This window comes from Macaca mulatta, chromosome 9, assembly GCF_049350105.2.
Source record: "Macaca mulatta isolate MMU2019108-1 chromosome 9, T2T-MMU8v2.0, whole genome shotgun sequence".
NCBI classification, from domain to species: Eukaryota; Metazoa; Chordata; class Mammalia; order Primates; family Cercopithecidae; genus Macaca; species Macaca mulatta.
Window position 1 is genome coordinate 7006731 of NC_133414.1, and position 20678 is coordinate 7027408.

General features: G+C 37.7%; 1 protein-coding gene across 2 annotated transcripts in view; it reads left to right on the forward strand.

Annotated features, from left to right (window-relative positions):
• Positions 1-17426, forward strand: part of NET1 (neuroepithelial cell transforming 1) — a 43301-nt gene extending 25875 nt beyond the window's left edge. The window contains exons 1-10 of one of the 2 annotated variants that reach the window (XM_015146383.2): positions 5503-5752; positions 10747-10854; positions 11260-11427; positions 11809-11871; positions 12200-12296; positions 12435-12511; positions 13219-13476; positions 13902-14072; positions 15065-15251; positions 15557-17426. In XM_015146383.2, coding sequence (XP_015001869.1) covers positions 5660-5752; positions 10747-10854; positions 11260-11427; positions 11809-11871; positions 12200-12296; positions 12435-12511; positions 13219-13476; positions 13902-14072; positions 15065-15251; positions 15557-15963 — 1629 coding nt within the window. In that variant the 5' untranslated portion in view covers positions 5503-5659 and the 3' untranslated portion in view covers positions 15964-17426. Of the gene's footprint in view, positions 1-5502; positions 5753-10746; positions 10855-11259; positions 11428-11808; positions 11872-12199; positions 12297-12434; positions 12512-13218; positions 13477-13901; positions 14073-15064; positions 15252-15556 lie in introns of those variants that run through there. The other variant, XM_015146382.2, reaches the window with a different exon arrangement.
• The last annotated feature ends 3252 nt before the right edge of the window (positions 17427-20678 follow it).

A 20678-nucleotide genomic window follows, 5' to 3' on the forward strand; every position in this document is an offset into this window, starting at 1 on the left:
AGGCAGGGGACTGTGGGGTCACTCCTGTGGGGAGCCAGTTGCTATGGCAATGTCAAATTGGGCTGAGAAAACAGGAGGCTGGGCACAAGACACAATATCGTTTTGTCTTTAGTTTGGGGCCTTAACTGAAGTTCAGGGAAAAATGGGAGGAATCCCATTCCTGTTACAGAAGAATAAGTGGTCTTACGTTTTACCGGAAGTTATTCGTTACCTGAGATAAAAAGTCACCACTAACAGTGCTGATATCCCATTGGATTGGCTATTTGTGTTGTCATCGCACAAAAGAACCATTGTTTTGACAATACCAAACTTACTAGCGTATGAGACTATTTTGTTTAAAGTGTGTCTAATAATACTTAATTGGTCTGAACTGATTTTTTTTCCCCCAAAATCAAATTCTTAGGACTAAGCTTGGAGACTCAAATCCACATATAACTTCATTACTAATTTCTTTCATACTCATCCAGTTCAAATGTAACTCTTTTTGTTTTTAAGTTATTACTACATATTTTGGAACTCTGGTTTCTTAAAAGTTCCACTTTTCAATTAATATTTCCTTTTCAGTAAGATTTAAAATTTTTTTTAACTAACCTATTTTTAGTGAGATACAGAGTATATGCTTGTAATCTTGAACTCTAGAGTTTTAAAATGGAATGTAGTTTTCTCATATTTAGAAAAAGTTCTTAAAACATTTCTTGTGAATTGTGGAATCTTTTTCATATACTTGTATCATTTTAAAATATATGTTTAATTTAGTAATATAAGGCATGAAGGCTGTACAAAGACTGACAATACAGATTTTACTGGTCATATTTTTCCACAAATTAAGAACTTGTTTATGTAGTCATTTATATAATGTCCTTAAAAATACAAAGTTAAAAACAGGTTGACAATTGCATTTCACCGTATCTCATGCAGAGGGCAGCAGAGAGCTTAGATTTTGTTTTCTCTTTGCCTGTAATATGGCTTCCCTAGTCTAATTTCCAATTGCTTGTTATTGTTCCAGGTAAAAGTAAATAATAATGCCTAGACCAAAAAAATTAATGATTATTCCTAAGCTCTAATTTATTTATAAATTCCAAACAGTTTTTCACTTGAAAGGGGGAGAACAGGTAAGTAATCTAATACTCCTTTTCTATACATAAGAGAAACATTCTCTTTCTCTTTACCTTTACATAACTCAGTTAAGTTTATAAATTCTAGATGTTCTGCACAAAAGATGCTAACCAATCTGTGCCTCAGTTATGCCGTTTGTAGAAAGTTATACCGTTTGTAGAAAGTTATACAAATAGTTGCTGTTGGCCAGGCAGGGTGGCTCATGCCTGTAATTTCAGCACTTTGGGAGGCTGAGGCAGGTTGGATCACTTGTGACCAGGAGTTCGAGACCAGCCTGGCCAACATGTTGAAACCCTGTCTCTACTAACATTACAAAAATTAGCCAGGCATGGTGACACACTCGGGAGGCTGAGGCATGAGAATCACTTGAACCCAGGAGGCAGAGGTTACAGTGAGCTGGGATTGTGTCACAGCACTCCAGCCTGGACAACAGAGCAAGACTCTGTCTTTAAAAAAAAAAAGGAAAGAAAAAAAACTTCTGGGCCAGACATGGTGGCTCACGCCTGTAATCCCAGCACTTTGGGAGGCCAAGGCAGGTGGATCACCTGAGGTCAGGAGTTCAAGACCAGCCTGACCAACATGGTGAAACCCCATCTCTACTAAAAATACAGAAATTAGCCAGGCATGGTGGCGCATGCCTGTAATCCCAGCTACTCGAAGGCTGAGGCAGGAGAATCGCTTGAAACCAGGAGGCGGAGGTTGTGGTAAGCTGAGATCATGCCATTGCACTCCAGCCGGGGCAACAAGAGCAAAACTCCATCTCAAAAAAAAAACACAAAACTCTTCTAAACTTAAACAACTGGAACTATTTTATTATCTTTTTACCTACCTCATGTCTTGTTATAAAAAGGCTATAAGGCAGCTAATCTCTCAAACGGTTTTATGGTTTCCTCCTCTATAAAAGTATTGGCAATTTAGTGAACGCCACTAGCCTGGGACTCAGGAGACTTTGGTTTTAAACTTAGTCTACTGTTAAGTCAGCTAACATATACTGAGCACTCAGTGTGTCTCAGAACATGTGCTGAAGGTTTTACATGGGTTATCTTAATCCAGACAGTGTCACAACAGCTGAGCAGACCAGAGTCAGGTCTGTTAAGCCACTGATTAACGAGGTACCTTTGGACAAGTTTCTTAAACTTGGTCAGTCCTAGTTTCCTCCATCTCTAAAACTGAGATAGTAAGTACTTCATAGAGTTGATTAAATAAGATAACGTGTATAGAACTCTAGCACAAAGTAGACCTTAAATTTTTCTTCTATTTTTCACCACCACCCGTTAAGTTTCCTTGTGAGAAAACTAAAGAGGATGGGTGAATGATCTCAGAGGACCTGTTTAGCCCTCCGATTTTATGTAGCATTGTGACAAGGCTCAAGATTCTTGAGTCTAGTTGAACTTCCAGATGTTCATCATTCCTTTTTTAGATGCTGTCTACATTTAGATCCCAAACCTGCACATTCAAAATGAAACTAAGATTTTAGTGTTGGTGAGCCGGGGCTTTTGTGAGCATGGCTGTCATCAGTATACCCTTTCTGTTTTCTATTTCTGTTTCTACATATAAGACTTCTACCTTTGCCTCTTGGGTCCCCAGCTGAAGGAGAAAATGAAAGATACCCCTTCTCCTCATTATCTTGGCTCATTTCTGTCGGAACTAAGTGGGAAAACAGTTTCAAGAAAGACATTGGGTAAGAATCCCAGGAGAACTCCCAGCTGCTTCTTTCCTAACTCCCACTGCACGTAATCCTTTATTCCCTTAGAAACTATGTGGCCGTAAAGTGTGGCCTTACTTACGCCGTATTTTAACTGATGAAGCTAACTGAACTGGACTGCTGGGGTCTAGCCTAGGCTGTTCATATTAGCTCTGAGAATGTATGCAGATCACTGTTCGTAAAATTAGGAGTCCACAATTGCTCAGGTGCTTCTGCTTTCATGCTATATGGAAATATCTTCTACAGTCATCCGCTCTTAAGGCCAACCACATCACACATACTGCCCAGGGCAGACTGGACAAGAGAGAGTAGATGATGAAACAGAGCCAATCTCCATTACTTTAAAAAATAAGACAGAAAGATGAATTATTACCATCATCTCATGTATAAAACACACGTAGCTACAGAAGGGCAGTGGTGGTCCTTCCTGCAAGAAGTAGCAACTCTCCTGCAAACCTTAGGCAATGACTTTTTATAGATTATTCGTCTTTATAAATAGTCTGCGCCCACTATTCTTCTGTATTCACTCTTCAACCCCTGTAATTTGCCTCTATCTTTACTCCACTGAAATAGCACACTTGAGATTCTCATTAAACTTGTAATCACTAAATCTGTGGCTTTTTTCTTACCCTCCTTAACCTCTTTGCTGTAATTAACATTTTTTTCTTCCCTTGGCTTTTGCTTTGTTTCTTTCCTTCTAACTACTCCTTTTGCAAAATTCTTTTTCCCTTGGCTTTCCTCCAAAGTTAGATCCTTGGACCATGTTCTTTTTGTCCAAGTTTTCTCTCCTAGGCGTCTCATTCACTCCCATAGCTTCGATTTTGATCTCTGTATCTGACTCTCCAGTCTAAATCTAGCCTCCAGCCTCTTTTTCAGGTTTTTGTCCAACATTTCCACCTACCAGCAGAATATTTTCATTTGCATGTTCTTCCACTGCCTCAGACTCAGTATATCTAAAATGTAACTTAGAATTTTCTTTCAAAGCTTGTTCCTTCTTATTTCTTGATTTGCACTAACAGTTACCCCTCCTATTTAAAAAATTTTAGGCATCTGTGACTTCTTGCATATATCATTTTCCTTTTTCCCCACTACTCCTACTTTAGGCAAAGTTCTTATTGCCCAATTGTGATTTTTGCATTATGTGTTCAGTCATCTTTCAACCATCTTAAACACCAGTCATGTATATCTTATTACAACATGGCTCTCATTATCTCTCTCACCTGTTGAGTACAGCCATCTGTTCCATCTTTACCCACAGCCCGTGACCTCACAGTGGGCTCACTCCCTCATCCTCCTCGAAATTTTCTCTTGTTCAAATCTATGAAAAGGATTACATTCAAGGCCCCACAGACATATAACATCTTAAACCTCTTCCTGGCATTGTTCCCAGCCATGTCTTAGCTTAGAAAACTACCTGAAGTGGTTTCTCCTCCGGAATTCCTGTAGCACTTATTAGCTACACACCTTAGTTTTGAATTTGCAAAAGCTATCTTCTGTTATCTCTTCAAGTGGCCCGCCTTTATACAATGGTCTCTTTGGCAGATATGAAGCCTATTTTTTTATTCCCCAAGTATTTAGAATACTGACTTTTATATAATAAATTTCTCTGATTCTAATAAATCCTAAGAATAGAAATATTTTTCCAACATACTAGCATCATATTATAGTTTATAGTATAAAATTTTACCATTCCAAATAGAATAACAAATTTTGTGTTTAAAAGGAAATCTGCTTCACAGCAGGCCTGCCAAGCCAACAAAAGTAGTGTTGCTCCATAGAGGAAAAGATTTAGGCTAGAAATTTGGAGACTGTCACTGGTCACTGTCATTATTGTCACTTCACCTCTGTAAGCCTCATTTCTTCACCTGTAAAATGCAAGACGTTTTAAGCAGTCTTTTGACCCTGTTAGGACTATATCAAGATCAGTTAATTCAGTTTAGAGAAGGACCCTGTTATATTATACACATATATAATATATACATAATTATATGCTATGTATACTATATACATATAGAACAAATCACTTTTGTTATAAAATAGTACACAGATCAAGTTTTTTAAAAATACAGAAAAAATATCTACCTCTAAGTCTAAGAAATACTGAATTTTGAAATCTGAAGTAGCCCTGTTTACCTGTAACCTCATGGGAGATTTTCTTCTGGAAGAGACGTAACAGAAGTGCACCTGCTGTATTTACCCTGCTAGTCTTAAGAAAAAGTGGTGGCAACTATTTAAAGACTTAGATAATGTTATAATTGTGAATGTGCTTGCACTTCTGTAAGATAAAAGCAGGTTTCCTGGAAAATTAGGGTTGTCTTCATTATATACATTGATTTAGCCCTATTGAACAAGAATTTCTATTTCCTTATTTGAGTTGTCAAGTTGTCTATACTAAATCCCAGGCAATAGGGTTTTATAGGAAAAGTCTCCCTGTGACTAAGCACTAGAGTAGATAATGTAACAATTTGTTTTCCTTCTGGAATGCATTTTAAACCAGGAAGAGAAGTTTCTGTCCTACTTGAAGCCAGCTTCACTCGCCTCCCGGGCGAAAGCTGAGAGGCCTAGGTGTGCCCTGCTCGCAGTTAACTAGTCACGTGGTGGTGGGCCCCGCCCCCCCGGGCCCGCTTGGCTGTGGCCCCGCCCCCGAGCCCTGGGGTCCGTGCCTGCTGCCTGCGGCTCTCAGAAGCGTCTGCTACACCGCGGCGAGAGGCATGGGCACGTGGCTGCGGAGGGTGGCCGAGCTCTGGGAAGAAAAGCCCGTGTGCCTCTGCCTAGCGTCGCTAGGGCGCTGACTCGGTGTGGATTGATTGGAAAGGTTTGAGGGAGTACTTGGGAAGCATGGTGGCACATGATGAGAGTGGAGGTCTCCTACCTATTAAAAGGACCATCCGAGTCCTAGATGTCAATAACCAGTCCTTCAGAGAACAAGAGGTAAGACTTTTAAGAGGCAAAAGGAATGTTTTCTAACTCCACAGAGCTTTTAAGATTTTTAACAAGGTATTAACAGTATAATTTTAAACTTTTGATCTTGTTTTTAAAATGTGTGTTCTTGATTTATGTGCAAGCTTGAAATGTGTTTAGGGACTGTGGTCTAAGTTTAAATAGTTTATACATAGCACAGCTTGACTGTACACAGCTTTTATACAAAAAGAAAAAGATTTTAAATGTGTGTTACTCTGGTTACATTTGTCACGTTTCCGATGCTTAATATAGTTGTTTTTTTTTTTAACTTGAATTTATATCATCGAGTCTTAGAAACTACCTTAATGGAGCAAGAGGAAAAGAATCCTGTTCTTGTAAATCAATGCTAGTGAACAAATTGCACCTGAAGTGCAGTCTGACCTGGTGTGCGTTTTTCTTCCATCTGATGAGTTCACTGTATGCCACTTTTTTCTTCAGAGACATGTTAGAATATTTAAACCAATGACTCATTATTTTTACCCTCCTTGCTTTGTCTGAAGTCATTGTTTTTTTTTTAGTCTTTATGAACGTTTACCAATATAAATCAAATTACTTTATGCCATTTTATGTAATCTTGATGTACTGTTGTGTGATATTCTGTTTATACTATATATTTTAATATATACTACATTGTCACTTATATGCTAGGAATAGTGTTCCTGCATTCAGTTAACTGTGTATCTCTTGATTGTGGTAGTGGTTTCCGTCTCTGTACACATGTCAAAACTTACCTAACTGTGCATTTTAAATATGTAAAGCTTATTGTATACCCCAGCAAAGTTGCTTGTCATGTGTACACATAAACACACCTTTTGGTAGTTAAAATAGCTGCTGTCTTCAGGAGGTACACTTTTATTTGGTGTGGTTTGGCTTTCGTTTTTGTTTCTTGGTTTTGGTCTTTGCCTGTGTGTCTCGGTTTTCTCAAAATGTATAAGCATTTGCTTTGAGTAGAGCAGTAATCCACAGTCACTAGTGTGAATCCTGCAGCTTATCATCTGTTGGGCCCAGAGAAACTGGCCTTTGTTTATTATCAAGCATGAGCTGTGTTTCTGCCTTACCTTTATTTCTAAGTTAAGAAAACTAGGAATGTTGTCAGGGTTTTAGATCTAGTGACACAGCTCTAAATAATTTGAGTATTTCTAGAAAAGGAATACATCCCATGTGATCATAACTTATTTTTATCTTTTTAAAAATAACTTTTATTTTCTTTTGATTTTAAAGTTTTTGCTAAGTAGGAGAGAAGATTATTTATCTATTATAACTCAGGAATAGACCCAGGCGCATACTGGTTTTTTTATTCAGTGTCTTGATATGATTGGTTATAGAAGAGACCCTCCTAAAATATGTTCTGTAACTGGCATCATTAGACGAAAAAGCCTTTCTACAAAACACTGAATTCTCAACAGGATTTTTCCATGTTATTGCGGGATAACCTGAAAAATACTTTAAATTATTCTCAACAATTTTGTTTATAGATGTCCAGAAATTTTTAAGGCATAAAATCTAACTACGAGTGGATTACTAACATTAGTTAATACCCTGATCTGTGGGCAGATTGCTTATAATAATGCATGTGACTGCCTAGCTAACCTAGATAGTCTAATTAAAAATTAACCTAAATTAACAACATAAACTTATGTTAGAGGGTGTTGGACTTTTTTTTCCCTCCAAGTGAACTTTAGCCCTGGTGAAAGGTTCCCTGCAACAGAAAAATCATTGAGCATGTAAAGCTTGTTGGCACTCTTTGTTTATTCCTATGAATTTTTGGATTTTTTTAAAATTTTATGTATTTATTTATTTATTTATTTTTGAGGAAAGTATGGTTCCAGTATCCATATCTGTTCTTTAAGCTTCTTGAATTTGCCGTAACATGTTTCCAGGACTCCAAGGTAAAAATAAACAATACTAGCAGCGGAACTATGGGTGCCTTCCATTTGGTGGTGGTGAGACAGTATGCGCCTATTCCACTCACCCTTCATCGCCTCCAGATGCTGCATCTGACCTATCTAAATACTGTATTAGGAATCTGTTTTGTGACTGCAAATATTTAGGTTTTAATAGTCATACCAAGATTATTAAGATAGTTCATGTGGACCTCTAAAGAAAACTACTTTTGGTTTCGGCTCACATGGGCCAGTTCCTAACCTGTATTCTGAGAGACACAGATTTTTGTCCCAATCTTGTAGGTGGCCTGTGAATGCCTAATCCATGTCACCTTTCTACGGAAGTTGCATGTATGAGTCTGTTTTCAAATTGTATATGTATCCTGAAATTAGTAGCAGCATTACACCTTTACATTTCATAGTCACACTTTTTGTTATTTTAGTCATTAAAATTGCTCATACTTTTAAAATATGTATACTAAAAGTTTGTTTTGTATTTGCCAAACATTCTTCACATATGTCCTTTGAGTGAGGCAGGAAAGTTACCACCATTCAGTCCCCAAAAGTATTTGCAAAGTGCCCTCCTCCTTTCTCTCCCTCTCCCATCCTGTATTTCCTGAGTAAGCATCATACTTCCCAAGACATCTTAGATTTGATAAACTCTGAAGAGTAGCATTTCCTTTGTGGAGAACTGAGATTATAGTTGGATTTTTAAAGGACTGTGGAACATATGTAACCACCAAGTACCACTTGGTATTTGGTGTATGCTGCCACCCTAAAGAGACCACATCAACAAAACCCATGTTCAGTTCAGAAGTATGCTTTAGATATATTTACATTCACTTATCTAAATCTAAATTCTGTAGTTTTAAAATATCACATAATTTTGAGTTACCAGGAAGTTAGTAGTTGTACAGTAACTGATCCTATAAAGATAAGAAATTTTTATCGTTAATTTGATTTTATGTGGTAAAATAGATATCAAAAATGTATTTCCTGCTAACTAAATTTTCCATTCATATTCATTGGGAAAAGCACCTTTGCAAAGACTTTTAAGTTGAAATTAAATATTTTCTGGGAAGTCAAATTTGTTATGCATGAAACAAGGAAGAGGAGTTAACCTCTGTTCCCAAAAAGCAGAACAGAACTTTCTGACAACTGCTTTGTTCCAGTGAAATGTCGGCATTTCTGACTCTGTGAGGTAATTCTATCTTCAGTCCAACAGGAGACTCTTTGTGCTGTCTTTACTAAATGGAAAGGAATGCCTGTGCTGGCCCCTGCACACGCGTGTGTCAGTCAGTCAGCACAGATGTACGTGGGGGAGGCATCCACACATGTCCTCAGAAGCACGGCGTGTGCCATCTTATTACATATCGCGAAGGTTTCTTTTGCAGTTCATTTATATTCAAAGTTTTACTTTGGAGTTGATTATTTGGTATGAGGGGTTGATCTACAACTCTGCCTCTTAAAGCCTTCAAATTTCTAAATTCTCTTTGATTACCAAGTTTCCTTGGTAGTTCACATTCCTTTCTGATACATTTAGGAGCTTTAATGAGTCTAATTCTTTCTTTGGATATTCAAATTTTTTACATTTCTTTCCAAATAATGTTAACTTTTCCTGTCAGTTTATTCTTAAATTATTAATTTTAAAAAAAAATTTTTTTTACCCAAACCAAAAATGGTCAATATAGTCTTCAGTTGTTTAAAGGCATTATTTTTACTCATTTTCTATACCCCTTCCTTTTTATATTACTTTAGTCATGTCAAAGAATTTTTAGAAAAAGTTGCTTCTTCTGTTATTTTTAAATGATGTCTTACTTTTCAGTGATAATTTTAATATAATTTAAAATTATATATCCTCCTGGATTCTCATCAAAATTATTTTGTCAAGTATGCCACAATTGTCAGAGGCACAAAATACAAATAGTTGTGCTCCATAGACATTATAAAGAATAGACCTGCTAGTTTTATGATCTGGCATTCTTCATTTCAGTAACCGTGTGAGTTACCTACTGGTATGCCTCCATTTTTCTAGCGATAAAATCAGAATAATGCAATTTTTATTAAGTTTCAAAATCTTTGAATAAGTGATGTGTTTGCTATATTATTATTTAAAAGCAATAACATGTAGAATCATAACTATTTCTTCTCAATTTGTGTATACCTTTCCTTTAAGTTAATAAATTACTGAGAGAGGATCTAATTATTTATGAATCCCAGTGTTTATGTAGTAAGTGGATCTAATTATTTACGAATCTCAGTGTTTATGTAGTAAATGGAAATATTCCTAAAATATGTTAGTAATGGCTCAAACTTAATATGTGCCGCACTGTTTCAAGCCCTTTTATTCATTTAATCTTCACAACAACTTCATAAGAGAAGTGCTGGTATTAGCCCCATTTTACAGATGAGAAAACTGATGCCGAGTATGCCCTAGCAAGTGGTAGAGCCGGGATTTGTGCCCAGTCAGATTTCAGAGCCTGGGTGCTCTTTTAACTCCTCCCTGCCTTGGCTTCACTCTTTTTCAGCCCATTCCGGTGTCAGACATGTTTATTGAAAGGTCATATTTTCTAACGAAAGTGGTTAAGTGGTTAAGAATGAAATGGTATAATGTCTGAGATTTGCTTTAAAATATTTAAGTAGGGACAAAAATGAAACAAATTGTTATACCAGACACTGTGGAGGGCGCTTGATAGACACATGGGATCCATTATGCCATTCTCCACTTTCATGTATGTTCGAAAATTTTCATAACAATAAGACTTTTTAAAAAAAAAAGTTATTCTCCACATTAAACTAAAAAGTTCTATTGGATTTTAGGATGTAATTTCCTTGTTTGAATTTTAATTTTTCCCCAATGGAAATATTTGGCCTTTCTTATGCACTTATTATTTTTTGAAAAGTTACTGCTACTCAATAGCGTTCTTATTGTTTTGACAATGAAGAACAACTCTTATTTTCATGTTTCTGTATTTTATAATGTATAAAAATTGTTTTGTGAGAGGGCTTTACTTTGTCCAAGTTTGTATGAAATCATTGCCCCTAAACATACATTTAGTGTCATCTGGTTTGTTTTTATAGGAGCCAAGCAATAAAAGAGTTCGACCTCTGGCTCGTGTCACCTCCCTGGCAAGTTTAATCTCTCCTGTAAGAAATGGAGCTGTCAGACGTTTCGGTCAAACAATACAGGTAAAAAGAGAGAAGGAAGAGTCATGTAGTCAGGGGACTTTATAGAAGCCTGGAATTTGTAGTTTTCCTTGAGCTGTACAAACAGGTTTGCATTATTATACTTAAACATAGTTTTCTTTTTGGAATATACTACTAAGGAATATTGTTGCAGAACAATGTGTAACCTCGTTATATTAATTTGCATCTTATATCAATGCATAGTCTTGGCTAGTTTTTATTCCCAAAAACGTAATTTTAGCTGATAAATATTTAAGATTGGTAGGTGGAAACTTGGATAAATTACTGTTTTCTGCATTGAGAAATTCTCAGAACTTTGTCTTTCTTCACTTTAAAAAAAAAGAAAATGGGAATAATTCTGTTCTTCCTAATCTTATTTTCTCTTTTGTTCACCTTTTCTTTTTTAAGTCATTTACCCTTCGTGGTGACCACAGATCCCCAGCCTCTGCCCAGAAGTTTTCTAGCAGGTCAACAGTCCCAACCCCCGCCAAGAGAAGGAGCAGTGCACTGTGGTCAGAGATGCTAGACATCACCATGAAGGAGTCGCTCACCACCAGAGAAATCAAACGGCAGGAGGTATGCTGGCACTCAGCACCAAGACTGTATTTATTGGCCTGCACTTTAAAAAGACCTGTTTTTTAAATACGTGTTTTCCCAAAAGAACAGCAAATTGATACCGATGGCAAAATTAACTTGGATTTTTGTGTTTGAGCAACAATTCCTAATACATGGTGAACAAAACCTAATGATGGATGATGGTCAAATTAAACAACTCTAATAGGGTAAAATTACCAAACATATGGCAACCTTTTATTTGAGATTCCATTCTGAATTACAATTTTCAGACTGAGTTTGGTTTTTAAGTGCCGTTCAAAACATCAAATAATGTGATTATCAGTTGTATATAATTTTCCTTTCTCGAAGGAATGACCTCTGATGTTTGCTGGATGTTTTTAGGCAATATATGAAATGTCCCGAGGTGAACAGGATTTAATTGAGGATCTCAAACTTGCAAGAAAGGTCAGTAAATAACTTTTTATCAGATGCCCTAGTTTTTAAAAATTAAATTTCACAAAATCTAAAGGATAGTTTTCTTAACCTTTAGAAGTAGAAAAATAGAAAATATCTACTGGTGAATACATTTTTTTAGATGGGGTCTAGACATAGCCTCAAATACAAGTATTAGTAAGAGAGTTTATTTGGGGATTAATACATACTAATTTGTTTTATGTATAGCAAACAGAATCCACGCTAGCTTTTATATAATTAAGTCTCTTTGTTTCCAAGTATAGATCCCTCATGTTTTCCTCACACGATCTCTCTGTGACACATTTCTCCCCTCTGACAGGCCTATCATGACCCCATGTTAAAGTTGTCCATCATGTCAGAAGAGGAACTCACGCATATATTTGGTGATCTGGACTCTTACATACCTCTGCATGAAGGTTAGATGTGCAACTTAATTGTCATTAAATCTAAAGAGCAATAACGCACGTAATTTTTCAGTCTAAACTTCTAATGTAATGCTGACGTATTTTTTAAATAAACCTGTTAATGGTGTTTATGCTTTTTTATCACTTCAGATTTGTTGACAAGAATAGGAGAAGCAACCAAGCCCGATGGAACAGTGGAGCAGATTGGTCACATTCTCGTGAACTGGGTATGTAGTGAGTTATTGACCCCAGATACAGTTTCTTACAGATGTGCCATGTTGCAGTTTCTGATAAATATGAGATTGATTTGATCCCATAACTCTGTTCTACAAACACATAAGGCATTAAAACTAAACAAGTTTACAGTGACATAAGAAATTACAGTCTGTCTAAAAAAAAAAAAAACAAAAAACTTCATTAATGCTATAGGTTGATTTGTGTTGCAAATATGTTCCTGCTTGGATAGAATTGCCACATTATGTGTGATTATCCGTTGCATTCTTTCATGTATGTTTCAGTGCGTGCCAGATGCTGGGCACTGTTCGAGGAGGAGTCGCTGGGAGTCAATGATGAAAGGCAGTCTCTGCCTTTATAGCCTAGTGAAGGGATAGCCAAGCACATAAACAGTCTCAGGGCTGGTGGCAAATGGAGGACACTCAAGTGTCCTGAGAGCACAGACTGCCGGCGTCTGAGGTTGGAGGGGAGTAGAAGTCATGAGTCTTCACTTGGATTTAGCCAAATTACAAAAATTTGAAGAGCATTTTGATGATTGCTAAAATAGTATTCAACTTCCATTATTATCTGCCAGAAAATGTCCACAGCTTGTTAAAACTCTCAAGAATAGCTGTACATTTTGTGTTTCATGTTTGCAGGCTTGTTAATGCGCTCAGTTGTAACAGGAACACATCATACCTTTTCTTTTGTTACTCTTCAGTTGCCGCGCTTGAATGCCTACAGAGGCTACTGTAGTAACCAGCTGGCAGCCAAAGCTCTTCTTGATCAAAAGAAACAGGATCCAAGAGTCCAAGACTTCCTCCAGCGATGTCTTGAGTCTCCCTTCAGTCGAAAACTAGATCTTTGGAGTTTCCTAGATATCCCTCGAAGTCGCCTAGTCAAATACCCTTTACTGTTGAAAGAAATTCTTAAACACACTCCAAAAGAGCACCCTGATGTTCAGCTTCTGGAGGATGCTGTAAGTAGTCCCTTAAGTGATTGTTTTCCTTTTTAAGTTTATGCATTAGGCTGCTGTAGAACGTTGTCTTCTGAAGATGCTGCTTCACATCAGCACAGTGAATTGTTTTGTTGTTTTAAGTACCCAGTGCATTAGTACACTGTGCACTAAGCAATAAGGAGATGTGAGTGCTGGACTTCGCACATTTTATATCTTAAGGGACAGGATTCTCATCTGATCTCACCTTTTCACCTTTGAACAAATCACTCAATTTGGCTAGGACTGTTTCTTGATCTATAAAATGAACAGACTGACAGAATTAACTGATTTCCGGAGTCCCTTCAAGCTTTAAAGTTCTTCCATTCCATATGACATTTTTGCCCTGCGGGAAGCAGGATGAGTTAATAAACTGAAGCTGCTCTGTCAATTTTATTTATCATTTTCAGATATCGATAATACAGGGAGTCCTCTCTGATATCAACTTGAAGAAAGGTGAATCCGAGTGCCAATATTACATTGACAAGCTGGAGTACCTGGATGAAAAGCAGAGGGACCCCAGAATCGAAGCGAGCAAAGTGCTGCTGTGCCACGGGGAGCTGCGGAGCAAGAGTGGACATGTAGGTGACTTCACCGCCGCGGCGGAGCGGCCTTCCCTCTGCCCCTTTAACTTTCACACGTTCATTATGAAGCAAGCTGGTAAGGGTAAAGTCATGACATGGTAAAAGAAGGTTGCCGATTTTAATTTTATATTACCAGCTTGATAAAGCCAACATTTGGTTTCTTTGACTACAGAATAAATAAGATGCCTTAAATGTCTCCGTGGAGAATCAGTAATACTTTATTTTTTAGTTTTGAAGCATAAATCAACTTGTTTGGCCAGGGGTTTCTTTCTAAATACGATATTAGTTCCAAAATGTTTAATAAAAAAAATCCTTCAAAAAACTTTTAAGAGTTTATCTTATGCTTATGGAAGTGGTTTTTAGCATTACATAACAAATTTCTGAAGCAGATTGAATGAATGCAAATTTATTTTTAAAATGCTAATTATAAAAGTACCTGCTAGAACTAAGTACAGTCATGGAATGGTATTTTTGTTTCATCATGCATTTTCAAAAACCCAATTTGTAAGTTGGAGTTTTGTTTAAAAAATTTGAAATCTGACATCTCTGATTTTTCCCTCATGAGGGAAAAATTTATAGTTATAAATTTGTGTGGGACAAAATAGAACCATTAGTATTTTACCAGCTTGCATTTGTAATCCCTACTTTGTGTTAGAAAACTGTGGTATACAACACTAGTGTTTCAAGTCAATGCTACTACTAATAGGTCTTTGTGATGCAGAGCATTCACTTAGCTGCTGCTTAATCTGATATTACATACCAGTAAGAAATGTTTTTTTTATTCTGAGATTGGAAAAACTTTCCAAATAGAACATGCATAGCCTTGAAATCACCATCTTTATGATTACTAGATTTGTCACTTAGTAAGAGAGATCTTCAAAAAATAAATCTGATGAAATTAATAATATCAAGTTATTTTAGCAATATATTTCAGTCACTTAAAAACACAAGTTTCATATTTAGAAAGAGTTTGTTTCCCATTTCTCCAGAAACTTTACATTTTCCTGTTTCAAGACATCTTGGTTCTGACTCGGCCCGTCACACGGAACGAACGGCACTCTTACCAGGTTTACCGGCAGCCAATCCCAGTCCAGGAGCTGGTCCTAGAAGACCTGCAGGATGGAGATGTGAGAATGGGAGGCTCTTTTCGAGGGGCTTTCAGCAACTCAGAGAAAGGTAAAATGCAGGCCTTAAAATAATGTAAAGAAATAGAAACTCAGAACTGAAGTGAATTTAGTTTTTGCCTTTAAGAATTCTAGAGATGAAATGGCTCCATTGTCCTATACTTGTCACACCCATTGAGTTGTCCAGGCCTTCCCAGCTCAAACACTTACAGGTGTATCTAAGAAATAATGCATAGGCTTATGTATTCACATTGACATAAATAAATTGCCATAAATTGACAGTCATGTTAAGATTGTATGACCACTTTGTCTGGAATAAACCTTTTTTTAGCCTGATTTCTTTTTTTTTGTTTTCAGCTAAAAATATCTTTAGAATTCGCTTCCACGACCCATCTCCAGGCCAGTCTCACACTCTGCAAGCCAATGACGTATTCCACAAGCAGCAGTGGTTCAACTGTATTCGGGCGGCCATTGCCCCCTTCCGGTCGGCAGGCAGTCCGCCTGAGCTGCAGGGCCTGCCAGAGCTGCACGAAGAGTGTGAGGGGAACCACCCCTCTGCGAGGAAGCTCCCAGCCCAGAGGAGGGCATCTACAGTTTCCAGTGTTACTCAGGTAGAAGTTGACGAAAACACTTACAAATGTGGCTCTGGCATGGAGATGGCAGAGGACAGCAAGAGCTTAAAGACACACCAGACACAGCCCGGCATCCGAAGAGCGAGGGACAAAGCCCGGTCTGGTGGCAAACGGAAAGAGACTTTGGTGTAGAGAAGGCTCTGTGTGTTAACTGGTGGAGAGACTGTTTGTTTATAAATGTGTACAGTTTTGTTTTCTTGTAAGGGGAGCATTATAGGATTACCTTATACCAGTTGTAACATTTTCATTGTTTTTGGTTGTTCCTTTTTCTTTTTTTAATGGCAGCTAAAGATATACAGATTACTGTTAAATTGCCTTTTTTTAAAAAAAGATATTTTCTTGAATTATTTAGAACATGTAAGCCTGGTATTTTTAATCAAACAAAATATTTATGAAATGGGTTTTCTCTTAATTCTGGATTCATCATGGCTTTCTGATACCAATTGTAATATTTACAATATTCACCAGAACTTAGAATTTTGCAAATACTGGAATTCTGCCAGTGTTTCTTTGATAAGCCTTGCATGCAAAATTTGAAATTTTAACATTGGCACCCAGAACCTACATGGAATGTATGTCTGGAGTATTTCAAACTTTACGTTGAAACATAATTTCCTTGGAAAACAAACCATAAGCCTGAGGAATTTTTTTAATTTTATCAACTGGAATGCTTTATATTAGTTTGTTTTTCACTGTACATTCCTCATTTTACATTCATTTAACCTGCCGATTATTTAATTTTTTTTATTGTAAAGTAGTTTTTAGCATTTGCTTTTATTTTTTTACTTTGATGCCTTTTCAGATTGGCATGTCTCTAAAGTATTTTTCTTCCTGATTAAAAATGTGTGTGTATGTGTGTGTGTGTATATGTATATATTTTTTTAATCACATTAACTTTACCAAGTGAAACCAAGCCATACTGTGTTTGAGCCAATTAAGAAAATTGCCATTTTTAAAGTGTAGCATTTCAGGGTAAAGATCCATAAAATGACTTGATGTATTCTAGACTACTGAAAGAAAACCACTTCAAAGATTTTGTTGAAAGTTTTAGTGTTGTCTGAAAAGCAAGAGGGAAGGTGATTGGTAGTGAGCTAAAAGAAAAAGAGAGAAAAAGAGAGTAGTTTTGTCTTCAGGTAAAATGTCTGGTTGTGCCAGACGTTTCACAAGTGTGAAAGGAGATAGGAGAAGCTCAACTTGAGGGCATGTAGTAAGTTGTAGAAGGCTCGAGGGGACGTGGACTTATTTGCCTTGGTTTGCAATACCTGCAAATAATGAGTTTGAAAAGAAACAGTGAAATGTGTTAAAAATTTGACCATATTAGATAAATTTTGGTGGATTTATTCATAAGATGGAAAAAGACTGGTGAATCTTTTATTACAAAATGTTTCTGTTAAAATGGGATATCATCTTTGAAAGGGGGGAGGAGGAGTAAAAACCCGATTATAATGGTGATCAATTCAAGTCAGTGTTGACTATTCTGTGAAATATATTTGGCCAGTGGAAATGATAATCAGAAAAGACTGTAAATAGATCCATCCAAATGATTTCTCTGTACAAATGAATGATACTATTAAAAAAAAAAAGCACACACATAATCACCCTGAAGGTTTCTTGCCTGGTGGCTATATTGGGGGCATTTGGCAAAATATGCTGGTGTGGCAAAGGAGGTAATGGTAAGCCTCACAAAAGTTAGTAGAAATTGTAGTTAAACCTTTGAAATTCATTGATGAATCAGTGAAAGGTAGGTAAGTCTTGTGTTAGGAAATCTTTTAAGAACATGGTGTAATCAGACACAGCAATTGTATTGAAGATAACTGAACACCTGTTACTTTCTGGATAGGATAGTAAGGGTAGTGGCAAAGCATCCTGATTAATTTCAGATTTTAATTTAAGTACCTCAGGTTCTTGTCTTTGGAAATTCACATTAAAAAGTGTATATTACACCAATGATTGTGATCTGCAACACCAGAAAGCAAGATTTCTAATCATTTCTAGAGGTGTTGTGTAGAATAGTTACTCCAGAGTTAACCTTGATCAGCTCCTGGCATTTAAGAAGCAAGTAGTAGTTCAATTGTTGTTAATGGAATGATGTTTTATTTAAAACTGTATCTTCCTTTGGTTCCCTCAAGGGTCAAAATAAGATCCAGTATCTAAGTCAATATATTTAAATGAATATTCTTCAGAAATAGCGCCTATGTTTGAGAGCAGTCAGTGATTTAGCCCATTAGTTCTCAAACCCCTTCGGGCATCACAGTCCCCAGAGGTGCTTAAAGAAAAAAAAAAAAGTAACTGGGCCTCACCCCTAACATCCCCCCTGCAGCCCCAGACACACCATGTTACTGAGTCCAGATTGTGGGGCGTCGGGTAGAGGGCTGACTGGCTGTGTGCAAGCATCCCTCCTAGCAATTCCGGTGCTGTGAATTCCTCGTATCAGCACTGAGTATTCACTCATCTAGCCAGCCCGCTTTGGGTAACTGATAGTCAACATACAGCCACCATATTCCTAGTTTTTGCCTTAACCTGTTCTGAGAGCTGAAGAGAGTCTAATTTCCCTGCCTTTTTACCTTTCTCCAGTGGGTGTGCTTATATATTTTCAGCAAAGAATAGTCTCTGCCCTGCAAATCTTCTTAAACTTCATGGTCCTTCTCAGGATGTGTGCACGCACAGTGGTAAGGGAAACGGGTCATCCTGTTAGCCGTCCGTGGATCACGGGTAAATCACCCTGGGATCTGTCAGGACACAACTGACCCATCAGATGTGTTCAGCGACTTGTGGTAGCTGGGTCTACTTTGTATTTAATGCTTCTCTCAGTATGCAGACAGCACGATATTTGTTTCAAATATATATGGCTATAATGCTAGTAATTAATTGTACAAGCATCAGAAAATGCCTAGTTAAGGCCCCCATCTGTAAATGTTGATGACGGAGGCAGAAAGACCTAAAGTGGCAATGTTACAGTTTGTCTTCATCATACTCCCCACTTTAAATTCCTGCCTATCCCTAGAGCTGAAACTGGCTAAGAAGTAGAAGTATACACTTAGGAGTCGTGGGGGTTCAAAGTAGATGATATCTCAGCCTTCAAACGGACTTTAATTTTATTTTTTTTTTTTTTTGGAGACAGTTTTGCTCTCGTTTCCCAAGCTGGAGTGCAATGGCGCAAACTCAGCTCACTGCAGCCCCACCTCCTGGGTTCAAGTGATGCTCCTGCCTCAGCCTCCCAAGCAGCTGAAATTACTGGTGCGTGCCACCACACCTGGCTCATTTTGTATTTTCAATAGAGACAGGGTTTCACCATGTTGACCAGTCTGGTCTTGAACTCCTGACCTTAAGTGATAAGCCCACCTTGGCCTCCCAAAGTGCTGGGATTACAGGCGTGAGTTATTGTGCCTGGCCCAAATGGGCTTTTTAAAATTGGCATGAGACAACACTGATGAAAGAGTAATACCCCTTTGTCCATGCAGTCTAACTCGGGTGGGAGGAATGTCCTCAAAAATAAATCTCCCTAGACCCAGAGAAGTTTTCATTTTTTCTGCACTCGGCAAACCCCAGGACCAACAGCAAGACTGAAAACTTCTCCCAGATGGACGGTTACTCGAGTCCACTTGTACTTACACTTAGAGCATGCGTATTTGAGATTCTAATAAAAGCTCTGGACCCTCTCCCCAGGAAAATGTGTGTACATCTACCACATGACTTCGGAGCTTCGGGGGTATTCCCCAGACCTCCCTGTGAATGCAAAGTTGAGATCCTGTTGTCTGTCCTGACCAGGACTCCAGGGAACCTGCTGGGGAGCACGGATTCACTTTGTTCCTATGGGTTCTCCATGCACTGACATCACATGTGTTACATAAAGAGTCAAAAACATTAATCTTTCACATTTCTCACTGGTCTGCTAAGTCACACTTGTGACACGTTCGGCTGTGCTGAATATGTTTCTTTGGGATAATATAAAAATATCAAGTATGCTTTTGTAAAGTAGTTTCAATTTGATACCACATAGCCTTAGCTTCAGAATACTTCCCTCTTCTAAGACCTGTTCACGCAAGAAACGTGCCTGTTTTCTTAGAAGTTGGGCTGCTCGTGAGACGGAGGAATGCAGACCTGAGTGAAACCAGGTGCCTTTCCGAAGCCTGGAATGACACCGTCCTGCACGGAGACGCACAGGTGTCTCATGACAAGTGGGGCGTTAATTTAAAAGTGCTTGAGACAATTAGAGCTCATTAGGATAATGACTACCACGGATTGAAACATCAGACACATTTAAGCCTATAGCTACATCATGTTTCTTTACAAAATAAAAATTTTGATTTCCTTTGGAGTATCTCAGGGAACCAATGTAGGGCTTTGAAAACTGGTTAATAAAGGAAAATCAGGCATTTATCCTACCGTTTCATCTATGCGTTATCCCTCAGAGCAAGCAACCAAATAGCTAACATAGGGGAGATCCTCTGCATAGCAATATCCCCGCTAATAAACGAAGGAATGGCAGAGTATCACCATCTCATAACCCTGACGCATTGAAGGGTCATCAGTAAGGGCACAGAACACACAGACCACTACCTCCCAAGCGACCTGCATCTCAGCTAAGTCCTGCCAAGGTCACACCTGAATCTGATCTCCAGGAAACTAAAACAAGCAGAATTTCTTCAATGAAATAGAAACTGGAAAAAAAGTCATAGATTCCCCTCTATCTCTCTAAGAGACCATTGCAATGCATGGCCCTCATTTAGAGCTAAATCAAACTTTTTAAATAAGAAAATATCCAGCACTGAGTGTATGTTTAAAGTCAAGTAGTTACTGTTAGATTTTTGTGTTTAACAACGGCACTGTGATTAGAGTCATAGAGG